General features: G+C 34.4%; 1 protein-coding gene across 9 annotated transcripts in view; it reads left to right on the top strand.

Moving 5' to 3' along the window:
* The window catches only part of UPF2 (UPF2 regulator of nonsense mediated mRNA decay), a 196,899-nt gene that overhangs the window by 40,077 nt on the left and 136,747 nt on the right, over positions 1-20,075 (top strand). For 8 of the 9 annotated variants that reach the window (XM_072653327.1, XM_072653331.1, XM_072653326.1 and 5 more), the window contains 3 exons: positions 7,606-7,755; positions 13,354-13,457; positions 15,738-15,823. In XM_072653327.1, coding sequence (XP_072509428.1) covers positions 7,606-7,755; positions 13,354-13,457; positions 15,738-15,823 — 340 coding nt within the window. The remainder of the gene's footprint in view (positions 1-7,605; positions 7,756-13,353; positions 13,458-15,737; positions 15,824-20,075) is intronic. The other variant, XM_072653334.1, reaches the window with a different exon arrangement.

Below are 20,075 nucleotides of genomic sequence, written 5' to 3' on the forward strand. Positions count from 1 at the left end.
AAATTAAGATCAGTTTGTTATAAGATTTTTGAGATGATAGTATGGGATAAATTTTGCTAGGTAGATCATTTAGTTGAGGTGATCATAATGTGCTATGATTTGTGCTGGTTACATACTGGTTTCAACATACTCAAATTGGTGATTGTATTTATTAACACTTAATGAATGCATATAAGATTTCCTCAAAATGTGACAATGGTGTGTAAACTGATGTTGTTATGATTAAAATTCAGAGACTCTCTTTAGTTTCATGCTTCTATACAAAGGAGTCACCGATCTTTTTTGTGATGAAGCTAACTTCATGATATTCCAAGAGTTTAGAAGGGTGATTATGTAGTTATACAATCCTTGATTTGTCTGGGTGTAAGGATTACTGTTTCTGGGAGCTCAGGGAATCCTGTGATTCTCCTGGAACTTGCAGCAAACTGCAAAGTGATGTATGTACAATGCGAATATTTCTATGTGAAGGGTTTGAGATTCTGCCAGTAGATTGCAATATATTGTTTAAACTTCCTTGGTAGACCTTTCAGCAACATTTAAAAAATTGCTACTTTGTGGTTCAGTGAAGTGTGATGTTTGGGAGTTGTTTGCTTTGTGATTGTGCAGATATCCTTAAAGTACTTAGTACTATAATGTCAGTATGTCATTATTTACATTTCTTTTCTAGGAGGAATGTATCATAGAATGTTTTTCATTATTAGCATTTTATTAGCAAAGCTTAGAATTTTAGATTTTTTTTTTTAGTTTAGTTTTATTAATATATTTTTTGGGGATGGGACTGCCTTTCCTTGAGTAATATTGAGAACATTTCGTGTTGTCTCATCCATTGGAATATGAGTTAATCAAAGGGATCATAGTGGATGAAAATTACCACTGTACTTTTGTGAAATTCTCAAGTATAAAAATTAGATTATATAGAACTTTGAACTAATACCATCATTGTGGTATGTTACGAGACTCCTTTAAGTTGTCAGCTTTCAGATATACCAGTCATATACTAAATTAATGAGAGTAGGATAACAAAGTTAAATTTGTTTCTGTTTCTGGTGTTTGTAATTCTAAAGTATTTTCTTTGCGTGGGATTAATTCTAAAATATTTGTTGACCAAAAAGTTTTTCTGATTTTTAAGACTTTAAGAAAATTTTTTTGCATCCTAAACTGGGTTGCCACAACCATACTTACGTACTACTATGCTATAATAATACAAATATGACTTTTATTTATTGAGTTTTGTTTGTCACTTTTTCCTGAGGCCAATGGGGTTGGAGAGATATGTGGCAATGAATTATGACATTGAGAAAAGTACCTTTCTTTAAAGTGTTATGTAATTGAAAAACTTTACTTTAGCTCTTTCAATCACCTTTATTTTAGTGATGTTGTATTCTTTATTAAACTTAATAGATATATCTCCTTCTTGCCTTCTCTTATCGACACTACCCAAAGTGTGTCTTCACTGATAGGCAAAAGCATTATTCCTTGAATTGATGGTAGGTAGAAGGGGGAAGATCAGAACTTGCAGAAACCTATTAGTAACTTTTAGGTGGTCACTTTTTTCCCATCTAAATTTTCTTGGTTTGCAAGGTCATTCCTAATCTAGTTTCAGCAACCTTTCTATTCTTATTCCTATTGCTCCCCAGCTTTTCTGAAGCAGAAAGGGTTCAGGTTGACCCATCACTGACCTGATTGACAACTGATAAACTGAGCAGTAGTCTGACCTTGTTACCTGTTCAAGGAGTTTTAGGGGCTCCCTGTTGTCTCCAGGATAAAATATAAAGTACTTTGTTAAGCTTTTAAAGTCCTTTGCAATCTTGACCCCAGCTTATTTCACATTATTATCCTTCATGTCTTCTATATTTTAGCCAAATTGTTTTCTTGCTGTTTTCTGTATATGATATTCCATCTCCTGTTTCCTTGCCTTTGGGTAGGCTGTGTGCCCTCTTGCTTGGAATGTATTCTTTGTTCACCTCCATTTAGGCAGTGCAAGTATCATCACCTTATATTACTGAAGAACCCTTCCACTTGGTCTTCTTATATCTTATACTCTGTTACTAATTTTTTTTTTACTATAATAGCTCTTAAAATGTAACTCTTATGCAAGATTCTGTGACTGTATTTTTAAAAAAATAGATTTTTATTGTTATCCTTTATTGTTACATGGGCTGTATCTCTCCCTGTGTCTCTCCTCCATTATAACAAAAATTCCTTTTTACAAAAAAGAAAAAAAAATTGACAAAAGTGATCCATATATTAAAAAAAACTGACTCTATATGCAGAATTCCATACCCATGACATTTCCCCCACCCTCAATGGAGTGGAGGGAGATGTCTTAACATGAATTTTCAGTTATTTTGTGGTGGTGCTACTTTATATTTACATTCCTGTAATATAATATCAGTGAAAAAAAAAAGGATAAAGTTCTCTCTTATCTGGCTCCATGTTTTATTAGTTTTATTTCTTCCTACTCCATTATATATGTATATATATCTATATCTATATATAGATATATATATGTACATATGCACACATACATGCACTCTCTCAGTCTTCTGTCTATGTTGTTCCACTCTCCTTTCTAGCCCTTACAAATGCCTTCCTCAGTTCCAGTGATGTGTTTTTACTACTTCTCTTTTCATTCTGCTACTTCTCTGGGAGCACTGTGTTACCCAGAATCTAGCCAGCTCACCTGTGGCCTCTATTTCTCTTGTGACTTCTCAGACTGCTTTATGAATCCTCAGCCTGCCTGAGACCTTTGTCTTTTCCCCCTGAGATTTTCCAGGGAATACTGCACCACCCCAAATTTAGCTGTCTAGCTGTCTTAGGGCCAGGCCCTCTCCCTTCTGAGTCTTCCTGTCAAGGTATGTTTCAACCCTGGGTCTAAATTCTGCCTTCTGTCCAAACTCCCTCAGGTTGTACTTTCTCCTGTGGAGAATTCCTGCCCATTTGGGAGTTAGGTCTCCTGGGCCTGACTCCACAGGATTCAGTGTTACCACCTGCCACAGGTTTGGCAGTTACTTATAATCTGCCTGTATTCACTCCTCAGTGACTAGCATGCTTTTTTCCTATCATACTCTATTCCAGTGATTCTAAACCCCTGACTTTTATTGTAGAGACCTTCCTTTCCGTTGTGTCCTCGGCTTTGCCTGCTCCATAGTTAATAAATTTGCTTTCATTTTTCTTTCTTACTTCTGGAAGTCACTGAAACCTAACTTGCTCTTGATGATGTGGGATCCCTAGCTAGCACTTGATGACTGGGGTCCCTACCTACACTCTTTAGTATAGGGTACTCTTTAACTCATACCTCCAGGTTGATGAGGAACACTTCTTGCTTTCTGTGTTCTATTCAGTCTGTTCTTTTTACCACTATCAAATAACCTTTCTTCCGTGAGGTTCACTTGGTCCATATTTATCACCCCATCCAAATTCTGGTAGGTGTTACGTTCTGACCTCCTACATTCTCCTTTACTCTGTGAGTTCAGCAGCTGCCTCAAGTTCTTTTCCTCCCCAACTCCTGCCCACGTACCCTTCAATATACATAGTAATAGTACCTCAACAACCCTAACTTCCCAGTTTCTTGATTTACTCATTTACCATGACGTACTCTCCAGCTCCACTTAGCCTACACATAGTGATATGCTCAGTCTTACTGTCACCCACAAGTGTTCATGAACTCATGTTCCTTTATCAGATCATAATCTTTGATTGATCTGTTTTTCCTTCTCCCTCATTACCTGTAGTACTGTTCTTTCTCATTGTGATCCTCATTCCTTCCACCTTCAGTTCTCTCCTGACCATTATCCCTGCACTGTGTATATCCTCCTCCTTTCCTTATCTTTATCCCTTGGTGAACCAATTCAGCTGTACACTATCCTGTTCTATTAAATACCTTGCCATTATCCTATCAATAGTGTCTTTGAGGAAACCCTAACTTTGAATTATTTCCTCCATCTGCTCTCTTTGTTGATATTCACATGCTGATGAATGAATCTGGAGAATACTATAAAACTACTGTGACTGGGTCCATGACAGATTTGTGTTACGCAACCTTAAGTGGACCTTCATTATACGAAGGCAATCTTTTTATGCCTTCCTTATTGATTCAATATCCTACTTGCTACAATGACTTTTCAAATTTTTCCATCCCTTCCTCAAACTTCCCAAGGAACCCCTTCCCCTCACCCTCTCAGTTAAGAACTTCATACTCAAAATAAAAATTGAGGCCATTCATAGCTCCCTGTTTTCTCCTCCTCTTCATCTCGTAACAGTAAGATGTCCTTTGCTTGTTACCTCCTTCTTCATCCCTGTCTCAGATCAAGAAGTGGTACTTGGCAAAGGAAATCCCTTTGCATACTTCCTCATTCCCATTCCATCTCATCTTCTTCAGCAAATTGCCCCCTCTGTCATCCACATTTTTACTAATAGTCTTCAGTCTCTCTACTGACAGCTTCTATAAACACAATCATGTCTCCGCCATCCATTAAAAAGAAAAAACAAACCACCACCACCTTTTGGCAAAGAATTGGTAATTGAAGGGATTCCCATCTGTTGGGGAATGACTGAACAAGTTGTGGTATGTAATGTGGTATGTAATGGAATACTATTGTGCTACGAGAGATGACGAGCAGGTGGATTTCAGGAAAACCTGGAAAGGCATGAACTGATGCATAGTGAAGTGAGCAGAGCCAGCAGACCATTAATAATAACAGCAGCATTGTGTGATGATCAACTGTGATTGACTTAGCTCTCCTCAGGCAGTGCAGTGATCCAAGACAATGTCAAAAGACTCATGATGGAAAATGCTGTCTACATGCAGAGAAAGAACTGATGGAGTCTGAATGCAGATTGAAGCATACTATTTTCACTTAAATTTTTTTTTGTGGTTTTTTCCTTTTCTGTTTTTTCTTTCACAATCTAATATGGAAATATGTTTTACATGATTGTACATATATAACCTATGTCAGATTGCTTACCATCTTAGGGAAGAGGGAAGGAGGGAGAAAATTTGGAACTCAAAGTTTTATTTAAAAAAAGTTAAAATTGCCTTCACATTTAACTGGAAAAAAATAAAATCCTATTTAAAATGAAAAAAAGACCCCTCTTTTTCTGTCCATTTCCACCAGCTTAGTCTTATATTTCTTCCCAACTTTGTGGCTAATCTTGAGAAAGTCATTTGTACTAAGATGCCTTTATTTTCTTTTCTCTCTTTTTTTAAATTAAAAATTACATTTTTATTCAGTTTTTCAGTGCCAAAATTTTCTCAATGGTATCCCTCTCTTTCCCCTTCCCAGAGAGCTATCTTATATATTATAAAGCATATTTCTTTTTTTATATTAATTTTATTTATTTTTAGTGTTCTACAATCACTGCCATAAAACTTAGGTTCCCTTTCCTTCACCTATCCCCCACTAACCCCCTCCCTCCCCAAGACGGCATACAATTCTATATAGGATCTACATATACATTCCTATTGAATACATTTTCACTATAGTCAATAAAGCATATTTCTTAAAGAAAGAGGAAGGAGAAGGGGAAAATATTGGTTAAACCAATCAATAAAATATGTCAAAAAAAAAAGGTCTGAAGATATTTGCAGTCTTATACCTCTCGCTTCTACTAAAGAGAGAGTGGGAGTTTCTTCTCAGAGCTCTCTTCTTTGGGGCCATGATTATTCTTTTGTAATTTGTAGCATTCACTTTTTTTCTCTCCACGGTTGTTCTTCCTATCCCATTCTGTTGTGGTAGTTAATTACTGTGTATATGTATTTTTTGGCTGTACTTCACTTTTCATCTGATCAAGCAAATCTGTGTCTGCATCTGTAAATTCATATTTGTCATTTTTTGGAACATAGTAACATTGCATTCCATTTATGTACCACAGTTTGTTTAGTCATTTCCCTAGTTGATGGTTACTTACTTTTTTCCATTGTTTACTATTGCAAGAAGTGCTACAAATAAATATATGCTACAGACATGTTGGTGTATATGGTAATATTTAAAAAAAACTAAGTAATTAGATTTTCTTTTCAAATGAAGAGCCACCTCTACTCCTTCCACCTTCCACTCCACCTCTGCCATGAGAAAGCAAGAAAAACAAAACTCCTGTTATGAACATGTTTAGTCAAAGTGATTTTTCAAATTGACTATGTCCAAAAAAAAAATCTCTCACTGTGCACTCTGAGTTCTGTGACTACTTTTTATCAGCGGTCCCCTTGTAGTATAAACCAAATTACACCTCTGAATTAGAGGATATGGTATTTTTAATCACTATTTGCATAATTACAAATTGTTTTCTAAATCATAGGTCTACCAAAAATGCAGTAGTGTGGAGTAGTGTTTCTTTTTTCTAAGCAATCTGTGGGCTGGCTTTCAGTTTCCTCTTTTAGCTGAAACTGGTCTCTTTGTCATATCAAATGGCCTTTTCTTATCCTTTTTGGTCTTTCTTCAGGCTTAGACACTGCCCATCACTGCCTTATCTTGGTACTCTTCTAAATTTTTATGACACTCTTCTTATCCTTTGATTTCATTTCCTTCCTGTCTGATTCTCCTCAGATTTCTTTGCTAGATCCTTATCCAAGTGTGCTAACCATGGGTGTCTGAGACCCTTTACTCTTATTCTTCTTTACTATTTCACTTAGTGATCTCATCATCTTCCATGGATTCAGTTACTTCCATGCAAAAGATTCTGTTATATTTATCCAGTCTACACTTCTCCCCTTACCTACAGTCCCACGTGTCCAGTTGCCTAAGGAACATCTCAAACTAGTTGTCCTGGAGACATTTAAATTCAACATGTCCCAAACAGAATTTAATGTTTTCCTATAAAACCTCCCCTCAGATCAGCTACTTAATTTTTATCCCTTATGTTATCTAATAGTACATAGAGTATATAGTAGATAACTTAATATATATATATATATATATATATATTTTGTACACACACACTCACACTCCATAATATCTCTGAAATTATGATGGAAGGCAGTATAACAATCTGATTTTTTTCCTTGCACTTTTATCCCTTAGTACCTAGTCCAGTGCCTGGAACATGATAGGCACTTAAAATACTTGTTGATTGGTTGATTGATTGCTTTTCAGACAGAGCTAGCTTTTTAATAAATCCCCCCCTTTCTGGAATGTGAAATATATTTGTGAAGTGCTATGATGGTCTAACTATAATATCATCATGTTAAATGTTCTTTCAGATTTGTTGCTAGCTAAAGTTTATAGAACATGGTTATTTTTAAGTGTCAGAAGTGAAATGAAATAATTTAATCAAATACTTGTCTATTTATATGAGAGGCAGTGTGATATAGTAGGTAGAGAGCTGACTTTTGAGCCAGGAAGACCTCTCAAGTCCAACCTCTGATAATTAGTCATTCTGTGATCCTGAGCACATCACTTAATCCCTCTTTTTTCTAGGCAACTCTCTAAGACTTTAAGTTGCAGAGAATGCATTGTACCTGCATTGGTAGAGGGAGTTTTCTGAAAAAGGAATTTCCTGTACCAATGAAATCACAGGTCCAGTCCTGATCCCTGTCCCTGTTTTACACAGCACACATGAAATTAGTAACACACAATTCAAAGATCCTTTTGCTGTCTCTTGAAATAGAGTCAAAGGAACCTAAGGATAATAAAGATGTGTCAAATACAGATGATTTGGAACTTGAGTTGGAGAACCTGGAAATTAATGATGATACTTTGGAATTAGAGGGTGGTGATGAAGCAGAAGACCTTACAAAGAAACTTCTTGATGAACAAGGTAAAGCATAATTTTTGTAAAAAAATTTAGATATAATTTTTGGATAATTTTGTACATAAACCCCTTTTATTAGAATATTAGATACTAGAAACTTGCAGCTATTGACCCTGTGTTCTAAAGTTATTAGGTGATTATTTTGGGGGAACCGATCTTTATAATGAAAATGCTGTATATGTCTGCATGAATGCAAATTATTGATATTGATCATTGAAGTACATGGGAAAATGAGGACTTTAATTGACATTTTACTTTTTCATCACTTGACAGCATCCCCCAAGTACTGAATTTATTTTAATTGCATGCTTCCAGTATTTACAAATTAGCCATAAATTTATTTGAGCATGATTCTTAAGTTGGATAGATATATAGCAAAGATACACATTATTATGTCAGTGTTGTCAACCTAGCTTAGAGAACCTGAATTTAAAGGAACCCAAGAGGCCACTGAATACAATTTGTACGTGAACAGGAATCATTCAACGAGTATTTATTAAGTGCTCGCTATGTACCAGGTATTTGCTAAGTGCTAGGTATAAAAGGAAAGGCAAAAGTAGTCCTTGCCTTCAAGAATCTGGGGGAGATGTGTGAACTAGGTACATACAAGAGATACAGAATAGCAAAGGGAATCACCTCACTTTCTGAGAGCAGAAGATTTTAGCAGCTGCAAAGACTGGGAAATGTCTCCTACAGAAGGTAAGATGTGAGCTGAATCTTGATAAAACCCAGAGAAATTGAGATTTGGAGGCTAGGGAGCAGAGCATTCCTGACACTAGGGTGGGAAGGCGGTAGCGAGTGCAAAGTCTTGTTTTTTTCCCCAAGTAGGATAGTGTAGGTTCATCACAGGATACATGGAGGCAATTAAAATGTCAGAAGACTGGAAAAGTTTGAAGGGGCAAGGTTATGAAGAGCTTTAAATTCCAAACAGAGGGTTTTTATGTTTGATCCTGGAGATTATCAGGAACCATTGGAGTTCACTGAGCAGTGGTCTGATATAGGCAGGCTTGTACTTTAGAAAATTCACCTTGGCAGCCAAGTGAAGGCTGGGGAGAGTGGTCATCCAACCTTTGACGAAGAGTTACAGGGAGAGGCAACCCACTATCTCCCTAGGCAGGCTGTTCTACTTTTGGATAGTTCTACTTCTTAGGAAGTATCAAGCCTAAATTTTCCTCTTTGCAACTTTAAATCCATTGCTCTACCTTTTTCCTTTTGGAACCAAACGGAACAAGTCTAATTCCTCTTCTTTGGTAGCTCATCAATTACTTTAAGACAGCAGTCATTCCCCCTATTTGCTTGGCTGTCCTCACCCACCCTGTATGTGCAGTCTTCTCTTCTCCAGGGTAAACATCCCTAGTTTCTTCACTGATCCTTATATATGCCGTGCAGTTGATGTCCTTCATCATCCTTTTTCATAAGCTGCAGAGCATCTGGGGAGAGCAATGTTCTTCTTATAACAGTACTAAGAACTGACCACAGTACTTCAGATGTGGTCTGACCAAGCAGAGAACAGCAAGACCATCACCTCCCTAACCTAGACAGATTACCTATTAAGGTCACCTAGATAAGCCTAATTGACTCATTGACCTTGGATTCCACTAAGATTCCCAGATCCTTTTCAGAATAATTTACTGCTTTGTCTCCCCTGTTTTGTACTTGGGAAGTTGATCTTTAAGATTCAAAAGGTGTTCAGTGATGTAATACTGGAGAACTTTAGGTACCTGTTTTACCTGGGACTTGCTTTCTCCAATCCATATATGATTTATCAATTGGAACAAAGAGAATAATGTTGGGTGTCATAGGGAAGAATCCCAAGCTGCTATTCTGCTTTCAAACTTCACTCAGGGGTACACAGCTTTTCTGTTTATAAACTCTACCAAACTGTGCTTCACATTCATCTGCCTGGATATCTTTCCTGTTGTCCTGCGGCTACGTGAATCTTTATACTCTAGTTACTCTGTCTTTTCCATAAAAACAGCCTGAAAAATTTTGTCAAACGCTTTGCTAAAATCTAAGTCAACTGTGACTCCTGTATTCTCTGTTAGTCTAAGTAACCTTGTCACTTATGGAAGTTAGGTTTATCTGTGCTGACCTTTTCTGAACGATAAAGCTACACTGGTTCTTTGTGGTCTCCTCTTCAATTTCTGTGTTTCCTAACATATATTTATGATATGTTTTTCTGGAATACTTTTAATGCGATTGTGTAAATTAAGATTGAGGGTAAGTCTCTTGGTCATTGTGATATCCATGATGTCATAACCTCACAACTGGCTAACTTTTAAAAATGTCCCTCCTAATGTTATCAACTAATGTAAAGAAGGTCCTAATTAGTGGGAATAATAAATCCCCTGAAATAGTCACATATATTTGAATTTGAGCTATTTGAAGTTATAATAAGTTTTGTAAAATATGGTAATTAGTTCCAGTTCAGTGGAAGTATGTTGTGCAAGTTTGAAAAATGCCAATACTTGAGGGGATTAATTATTCACAGTGATAACCTAGTTGTACACTAGCCTGGCAAGAATTAGGTGCTAAGAATGTAGTGTTAAATGTGTGCCCATGAAGTGAACAAGCATACTCGGAGGACTAGAGAAGAGAATGGTGGAAGAAATCATTGTTATACTGTATAGTGAGATATAAGGAGCTTAATTTTTTATTTTCCCCTTTATGGGAGCTGTGAGGTGGTACAGTGGATTAAGCTTTTGGATGTGGAGTGAGGAATTCACATCTGACCTCTGACACTTAGTGTCATTAAGTGACTCTGGCTTTAGTCACTTGACCTATCCTAGCTCAAATTTCCTCATCTGTAAAATGGCAATAATAATAATATCTGCTTCATAGCATTGTAAAAATCAAGTCACATGCCCAAATCACTTGGCAAACCTCAAAGCACTATGTAAATGTTAGCCATTATCATTAATATCATTACTATTTCATTTAAAAATGCCTGGCAAGTAGTATTTTTTTGTTCCTGAGAATAGATAAGGAATATAGTGCTCCTTTGACTGTCACATCTATCTCACTAAGATAATATACATTTCTCATTGATAATATATTAATTGATAAGAAGTTATTTTGATAAGAATCTTTAAAATTCTGTTAGATGTAAATGTATGAATGCTTATATCATGAGCCTATGTTTAATAGAATTGAGTGTAACTTCATTAATTTTTTAAAAATTGGATTTAGGTTATTTCACTGTTACTTCAATGAAAGATGGCAGAATCATAATACTGTTCTACTGCATTGCATTTACTTTTGAACCTAGTCATTTTTAAGGACCACTTTGTATATTCTTGGATTTGTTTGTTTTTGAAAGCTTGAAGAATAGAGGTAAACCTTTTAGTTTTTGTTTGAATAAATCAAGTTTTCATGGTATGTACCTTATTGACTGAATGGCAGAGATCAGCAACCTATGACCTTTAAGATGATTGAATAACCACAAAATTGTTGTATAGGCCAAGTTTGTCTTGGGTGCCCTTATCCTTTTTTGGCATTATCTCCCTTGATTTCTCCTAATGCTCTCATTTTCCCCAGGTATGTCTTTCTACCCTTTGGGCACATAGCCCACATCCCATTTGTCTCCTGAATAGGTGGTCACTTTGATTCCAGCAGCCATATTTGTCAAATGCCTAAGGTATTACCTGATAACCTTATGTATATATGTAAATGAAAGTCCTTAGAACTGGCCTTTTTCTGAGATTGGATTATAGAGATTGAATAGTACAGAAGATCCTCAATTCTCATTCTTGGGGGAGTGTTCCCATAAAGATTCCTTACCATAATTCTACTAATGGGTCCTAGCACAAAGGGTAGAACTTCAACTCTCAATTGTCTCATAAATGAATTAATAAATGAAGATAGCATGCCACCTATGAAAGGTTGTTAACCCCTATGATTTGATGACTTGACCTTGACCAAAGGCTCTGAACTCCTCCATATCTACATTGTGAAATATTTTAGTTTTCTTGGGATTTTGTTGTTATGTGTTCTTCCAAAAACATCTGTTGTTCAGTGACAACAGTGGTGTTCAAATTAACTGGAAATTTAATTTGCATTTATTGACTTTATTGACTTGTAATGATTTATGTTGCATTTTTAAAAACTTAACGTATAGTGTTTCCCTGTTGCTGCAATTGTTTTACAAGACTTGGTAGAGGATTCATAAATTGACACATTCTTTATTCTTCATCATGAAACCATACCCGTTTCAAATGATAAACTTCTTATGAGTAGTACATTTTTTCAGGTATATCCTTAATTATAGCAAGTGGTAGGTTGGAGCTGGTTTGAGAGAGCTGATTGTTAAATTTTCAAGAACTTTGAAAGTTGGTTGTTAAACACAGCCTGTGTATAGTTCAGTTGACTCCTCCATGGGTAAAGTTATTTGTTACTTTAAAAGAATTGTTGTCAACCACAACAGAGTGTATTTTCAATATGTTATTGTCTACTTTAATTAAACTAATTTAACTAATGCAGCTTTATTGATGAATATTTGAAAGTGAATTTAATTGCTTCTTATTCTGATGGTATTAACATGGGAATGAAGCTGAGTAACTGTGAAGTTGTTAAACATCTTTTTATAATCATTATTTGGCATGGTTAAAATTTCCAGTTACAATTACTTTGATTGAGTATTTGAAGTAAAACATAGATTATTTTAAAATATTATTTCTGGATAAAATTTATTCTGCTTATCACAAATCTAATAAAAATCAAACTGAGCTATAAACCTTAACTAAAAACAAATTTGAAATTCTTAAAATTAATTGAATACTGGAACCAGGATGGGTGGCATGTTTAAAAGCTGCTACTGCTTGTGTGGAAGGCATATTGTTCATTATCTATGCATTTTTCTCATTCTTCCTATTCTGGCTTGGCAAAGAGGTTAACTCACATTAATTTCTTGGAAGACCTTGCTTTAAAGATTGACATTCTTGAAAAATTTTCACTACTTTCACTTTTCATTGAAGTCAGAACATTCAGAAAGCACAAAAATTAATCACATACCATAAGAACTTTGGAAAATTTAAGGATTGGTAGTGGAAAGTATGAATCTTGAATTGAAAATTTAATTTTAAGTATGATAAGTTTGGAAAAATACCATTTAATAAAATTATACTGCCACAACGTGAGAATATATAGTTCAGTGATTCTTACTTTACTAAATATTTTTGTAGTAGGATACTTTATGTTTAATGATAACAAATATTAATATATCCTGTAATTGCTAAGTTTTTCTTTATCAAGTTCTTTATCACTGCATTTTATCAGTCTGCTTTTACTTTTTAATTAAAAACATTTTTTCTAATATCTTGTATGTATATAGGAGAGTGTGTATGTATATACATGTGTGTGTGTACATGTATACATGTATATGCTATGTGGCAGGTTAGAATTTGAAGCCTGAAATGAGGTATTTATATAATCTTTGGAATATTCAGAACTTCTATGGTCATACTTCAGAAAATGCTTAATTAATCTTTTCAGTGATTAAGAAAATGACCCCAAGATTTGGTATTTCTCACACAAAATATATTTGTATGTGTTTTTTCATATTGTGTGTTTTTTAAAGCCTGTTTTATAATAATAATTTTTAATTAGAACAAGAAGATGAGGAAGCCAGTACTGGGTCTCATCTAAAGCTTATAGTAGATGCTTTCCTGCAGCAGTTGCCGAACTGTGTCAATCGAGATCTCATAGACAAGGTATGATTTATTTCGTATACCTCTACCCACAGAGATAAGCCCTAGTCTTGTGTATCATAATCCGTGATTGTCTGTATATGTTACACTAAGAGGCACTAAGTAGCACTAAGAAGTCTAAGTAATGAGTTTATCAGTAGAACACATTTGTAGAATTGTGTATTTTTCATTTTTTATCTTTGTCATTGTGTTTTTCAAATAGCTGACTTTTCTGGCTGAATCTGGAAACAATTTGAGTGACTTTTTATCATCTAATAGATTTTGAAACTCCATAGAGATTACAGCTGCTACTTTTGGAGCTACTTAGTCTAAAAATCAGCAGCTGTACAGTTTTTGATTTCTTGAGGAACTATTCTCCTCTTTCTATACATAATATTGTTGTAAAGGCCACTGAAAATAATGATTTGATTATATATCAATATTTTTCTCTTAACAGATTTAGTGACTTTCGCAGGTCACATTTCCACCAGGAATTATCTTCTGTATTTGGAACTATTTCTTACATTTTCACTAAGTTTTTCTTATATCCAAATATCAAAGGAGAGTTGTCATAATTTTTTTATGATAGAAACAGGGTTTTGGATGATTTACAGAACCCCACTATTATAGTTATGTGACATTTTTCGGACTCAGATGTTAAAATCTCCTGCCACTATTGGACACCAGTAAATTCTGGGTGGCTCTATGGAGAGTGAATGATCATTATTAGCATGTTCCACTATATCCACCTCTTCCTGGGCAGTTGATTCTGTTCAGTAACCCTAGAAATGACCTGTAGGAGAAAGAGACAGAAAATGGTAATTGAAAGCTACATTTTTGTGAATGCAGGTTCACTGTCTTGGAGGACAATTTCATTTTTATCTTTCTGTTCCCAGTAGCTAGCACAGTGTTTAGCATAAGTACTTAAATATTTATTGAAGGATTGACATTTATAGATAATAGTTTTAAGAGTACAGTGGTTTAACTTTGATTGGAAATTGTCAGTTTCCAGTAAAGTATGACAAGCTATACCATTCTAGCAGAGACCTACTTTTTGAAGAATCTTAAGTTTATATTGAACCAGTGAAGAAAATAGAGATTTGTCATACACCATGGAAATTTGAGAGCCCTTCCTCAGGCTAAAACACTAAACTTTCTGTGTCTGATGATGTTAATTAATCATGAGAACTTTTGAAGACCATGGTGAATTTGACTGTTGTACTGAAAGAGTTGCTGGACTAGGAAGGAGTCAGAAGAGTTGAATTCTAGTCTTATTTCTCCACTTTAGTGATTAGATGTGACCTTGGGCAAGTAAATTAATCTTTTTGGGCCTCTATTTTCTTATTTGTAAACAGTCTTTGAACAACATACCTTATAAGTTATTCTAAGGAAAGTGCTTCTTTACCCAAAACGTTTAATATTAATTTTATTTTAATGTATGTGACTAATTATTTTGGAAAAACAGTAGTCCATCAGTTTTTTAAAGACCTCTGTTAAATATGCCTTTTCCAATTTTTCACACTTTTAAGCTGTATTAGAAATAATAACAGATATAATAGGAAATATTTGGGGAAATGTTATAGAGAGGTAGATTAGTTGATGCCTAGTTGACACTGCAGGATTATGCTTGTAGTTTGAACTACTAAGTTTTAGTTGTCTAGAATCCTTTCAGCAAGCTTGGTTTCTGTGATTAGTTTCTAGTAGGTTTGTTATTTGTTCTCCATACTTTTTGTGATTCATGATAAGTTTTTCCCAGTTATATTCTAAGCTTCCCAAATAGTTCTTGATAACTACAGAACTCTCATGTGATGAATACTTCTGTTGTAATTTTTCTTATAATTACTTGCCACACCAACATCATCTTATTGTTGCTTTATTTTTCACATAACACCTGGTTAATCAGTAATTAAGGAATTAAGATTCCCAACAAGCCGCTCTTTACCTGAGTTGGCTACTTAGTTTCTAAATTATATACATATATATTTTTAACTTTGCATGGTGAAGGGTTATATTTGGGAAATATAGTGGAGCTGTGGGATTTTTTTGTGTGTGTTCTTAAGATTTTTAAAAGTATTTATTGATGTCTTATTTTTTTTCTATCACCTACAGTTTTCCTCATATTCCTCCCCATAAGCCAGTCCAGAGAGCCATTTGTATTAGGCTTGTAATTTTTGATGTGTATAATACTTTGTGTCAATTTTGTGAAATATTTAACATTGGAAGCATTGTAGCAGGTTGAGTTTCTGCTTTGTGTATGTAAAATGAGGTTTTAAAAGGAAAAAGTTTGATTTTTTTCCCCTGTAGGCAGCAATGGATTTTTGCATGAATATGAACACAAAAGCAAATAGAAGGAAGTTGGTGCGAGCACTCTTCATAGTTCCTAGACAAAGGTAGGCATTAAAAAATATAGAGTAATTTGATAAGTTCTTTTTTGTTGCTTCAGTAATTTTAAGAGTGATTATGCTCCAAATTCTTTTTTCCTCCAAGTATTACTCCTGCGTTTTGAATTTATCAAGTCCTCAAGCATCCATTTTGACTCTGTTTTTATTATTTGACTGATTTAAGTATTCAGAATTTTCACCAACATTTAATTTTTGCTTAAGTAGTCATGAAGTTTCTGTTGAGATTTATCTGTGATTTTAATATAAAGTAGTTAGAGGAAAATAATGTATATTTATTTAAAACTTTAACCTGTATTTTTGCCTTTGTACTTTTATCCGGCAGTAGTGAGCAATAATAGCACAATATTTTAAGAGTTTTTCTGTTAATTTTGTAAGCTTTTTGCATTGTGTTCCATCTAGAGCAGGCCTGTACAACTTATGACCCACCAAAGGATTTTGGATGATCCGTGAAAAATCTGAAGGAAAACATCCTCAACATTTTTCGCAGGCCATCCAAAATCCTTTGGCTCGCCTGCAGGCTTATAGGCAGCCCACATACAGGCCTATTCTAGAGTCTAGACTAAATTCTTCACCACGTTTTGGATAGTAGGTATTGCCAATACACATACTGTGCAAATCATTTTTCAAAATGAAGACAGTTGGTGGATAAGTATTTCTGTTTGAATTTATTGTCTACTTTCTTTCTCTTGATACTGTTGTTTATTGGATCCCCCCCCCCCAAAAAAAAACTCCTCTCCTTAAAATGTGTATTAATGGAAGTATAATGACTTTTTTTGTGCTTACATTTGCTTTTTGGTAATTCATATTAGTGGACCTCTTTTGACTCAACTATGAGTATAATTGAAAGAAGTTTTTTTTTCTGTATGGATAAAAGTATTACTTGTTATTGGTAGTAGCAAAAGAGTTACTTTTCTTCATTGCACTAAGAATTTTTAAAAAATCCAATAACCAAAAACTATAACGAATGACGTTTAGTGAAAGATAAATTTGAAATTATTAAAAAAACTTTACATATTAAAATATTGGATGTTGTTGATTTGTGAGATGGAATATCTTATATACAAAATAGTTATTTAAGATGTTTCAAGATAATCTTTTATTTCATTATAATAATTAACACAACTTGTATACAAGAAAATATGTGCATTATGGAAACACAAAGTGAAGCAGTTCTAAGATAGAAGGAAAGCATGAGCTATTTAAGGAGATTGATGTGTATACTCAGAGAACTTGCCAATCAAATTTATATTTTTAAAAAAGTCTAAGAAGAAAATAGAAGTAAGGTCAGGTAATGGAATATGAATACAAAATCATAACATAAACCCAAGGGGGATATAGGCAAAATGGCTGTTTCAGTTAGGTGTTTGTTAACCTTATTTTTGTGTCACAAATCTCTTTTGAAGTCTGATGAAACTTATGGATTCCTTCTCAGACTGTTTTTAAATGCATAAAATACATAGAATTACAAAAGAAATCAGTTACATTGAAATATAGTTATTAACACATTTTAAAAAACAAGTTAATTGACCTTAAATAAGAATCCGTGGTTAAGCTTATAAACCTGGGTAGCTTAGGGGGAAAGAAAGGAAGTTTCTAGATTGTCAGCTCAAGACAAATCAACAGTGTGATATGGTAGTTACTAAAGCTTATGCACTCTTATTTTCCATTTAGAGATGTATAATATTCAGGACTGAAGTGCTATTTCATTTTACATTTCCCAGTTCAGAACACACCTGGAATACTGTGTTTAAATTCTAGGTGCCACAGTGTCTTTATTTTTAGAATTTTATATGTAAAAGTTCTTAATTTAACAAACTCCAAATAAAATGGACATTTTCATACATAGAGTAAACAGAAAAAGAGAATTGTATGTGAAGCTGTGAATTTTTGTTTATATAGTTTGCTAATCCTATGTATTCAACATGTTGGTTCAGTAATAAATTCAACGTATAACTTTCAGATGTCCTGATTATACATGATTCTTTTGGTTTTCTGTCAGAAATGTCCCTTCTTTTTGCTGCTTTATCTTTACTTTATTCCTTCCCTTCACAATTGACAAAGGAAAACAAAACCCTTACAATAAATATGCATGGTCAAACAAAACAGATTTTCCCATATTGTAGCCAGAATGAGGAAGGACCTTGAGATCATGCTATATGAAAACTGGTTGAAGGAACTTGAAGAAGAAAAGACTTCAGGATGGGGTGATTAAATGTCTTTAAATGTCTGTTGAGCTGTAACATGACAGAGTGATTACACTTGTTCTGCTTGGCTCAAGGAGGCTAAACTGGGAGTACTGGTTGAAGACTGAGAAAGAGATTTAGGTGTTATATAGGAGAAAACTTTTTTGACAACTACAGCTATCCCCCAAAATTTAGTTTTCATTTCTCCCCTTCCCCCATCCTGTTTTCTTCCTGACTCTAGTCACATTGATTTTATTTTTGCAAAAGTTTTAATCTTAATGTAATCTATATTGTTTCTTCTGACCTCTTCTGTTCTTTGTATGATTATACATTTTTCCCTTTTCCATAATTGTGAGTGAAGCCCTAATTTTCTTATGACTTTTAATAATGATTTTTAATCCATTTAAAATTTGTTATGATGTAAGGTGAAGATACTGATCTAAATGGATTTTTTCAAAAACTGCTTTCCAGTTTTCCTAATAGCTGTTGTTGAATTAAGGAATCTTTTCCCTACTTTATGATGGTATAAAGCTTATGGAATGCTATCATGTTAATAGGTGTATTTATTTCTAAGCTTTATCTAGTCTGTTCTGTTGTCCTACTTTTTTATTTACTTTAACCCATTATCAGATAGTTTTGGTAATTACTGCTTTGTAGCATATTTTGAGATCTGATGACTCCAAAACCAACCTCTTTCTACTTTTTCATTCCATCCTTTGACAAAATGAGTTTAAAAATTTTCGTTACTCATCAGTTTTAAATTCTCATCTGAAATCTTGTTGGAAACAGTGAGAAACTTTCAGTTCACTCTTTGATAAGAATTAAAGAAGTGAGGGACTTTATTTACATGTTAGATTACATTATAGTTGAACTAACTTTCAATCTGTTGGTTATATCTAAAACCCTTATATTTGTACCTGTGAAAGTAATAGATGCTTTTTTTTTTTTTTTTTTTGCTAGTACTAATAATTTTGTTTCTTCTAAGGAGCCCTGTGAGGTAGGTACTTCAGGCTTTATTATCCTCATTTTACCATTATAGAAACTGAAGCTCATAGAGAGTGACTTGCCCTCAGTTATCTAATGAGTAAATGTCAAAGGCGAGATTCAAACTATTAAGTCTCTTCTGATTTCAAGTCTGTTGCTCTTGCCATTACACCATACTTCATCTAGCCCCAGTTTTCACGTTAGCTAGACGAATGAATTAATAAGCATTTATGAAGTGCTAAGTTTATGCCAAGTGCTATGTTAAATAATGGGATGCACATACAAAGGCAGATGGTCCCTCTTTTCCATAATTGTGAGTAAAACCCTAATTTTCTTTCTTTCTTTTTTTTTTAAATGGAGTTTCCATCCCGCATTTCTTCTTTTTTTTTTAGAGGCAATCAATCAGGGTTAAGTGACTTGCCCAGGGTCAAAGAGCTAGTAAGTATTTGAGGCCAAATTTGAACTCAGGTCCTCTTGACTCCAGGGCTGGTGCTATCCAATGCACCACCTAACTGCCCATCCTGATTTTCTTATAAGACTTTCTATATTGATTTTTAATCTGTTTGGAATTTATTATGTTATAAGATGAAGATGCTGACCTAAACCTATTTTTTCAAAAACTGCTTTCCAATTTTCCCTGGACTCTACCCTGAAAGAGGTTACATTCAAATAGGGAAGTAGAAAGTGAAGTGAAGAATGCTTAGGACTTCTTGAAAAATGCTGCAGGTGACCTATTCATCCATCAGGATATAGGGTCCTCAGGACCTGTGAGTTAAAACTGATGAAAAGACTTCTGGTCTGGTCTTGAGTGGTAGGTTGAGAAGATGAATGGTATGTAGGAAAAAGGCTTGGTAAGTGAACCTCAGATCTTCCTCTATCAAATGCATTATTGAAATGGTTCGACTTTAATGTGTCTTTCATTGTTAGAATTCTCTGCTCTAAGTTTGGGTATTCTTTTTCTAGAATGTTCTTTTTTAGGAGTTAAATAAGTAAGTGTAGAATCCTACATGGTCACTACAGTGTATTTCATTTAATGGTGTCAAGTCTGAGATATTCATGCATCTATAACACTC

The sequence above is a fragment of the Notamacropus eugenii genome, chromosome 3, assembly GCF_028372415.1.
Source record: "Notamacropus eugenii isolate mMacEug1 chromosome 3, mMacEug1.pri_v2, whole genome shotgun sequence".
NCBI classification, from domain to species: Eukaryota; Metazoa; Chordata; class Mammalia; order Diprotodontia; family Macropodidae; genus Notamacropus; species Notamacropus eugenii.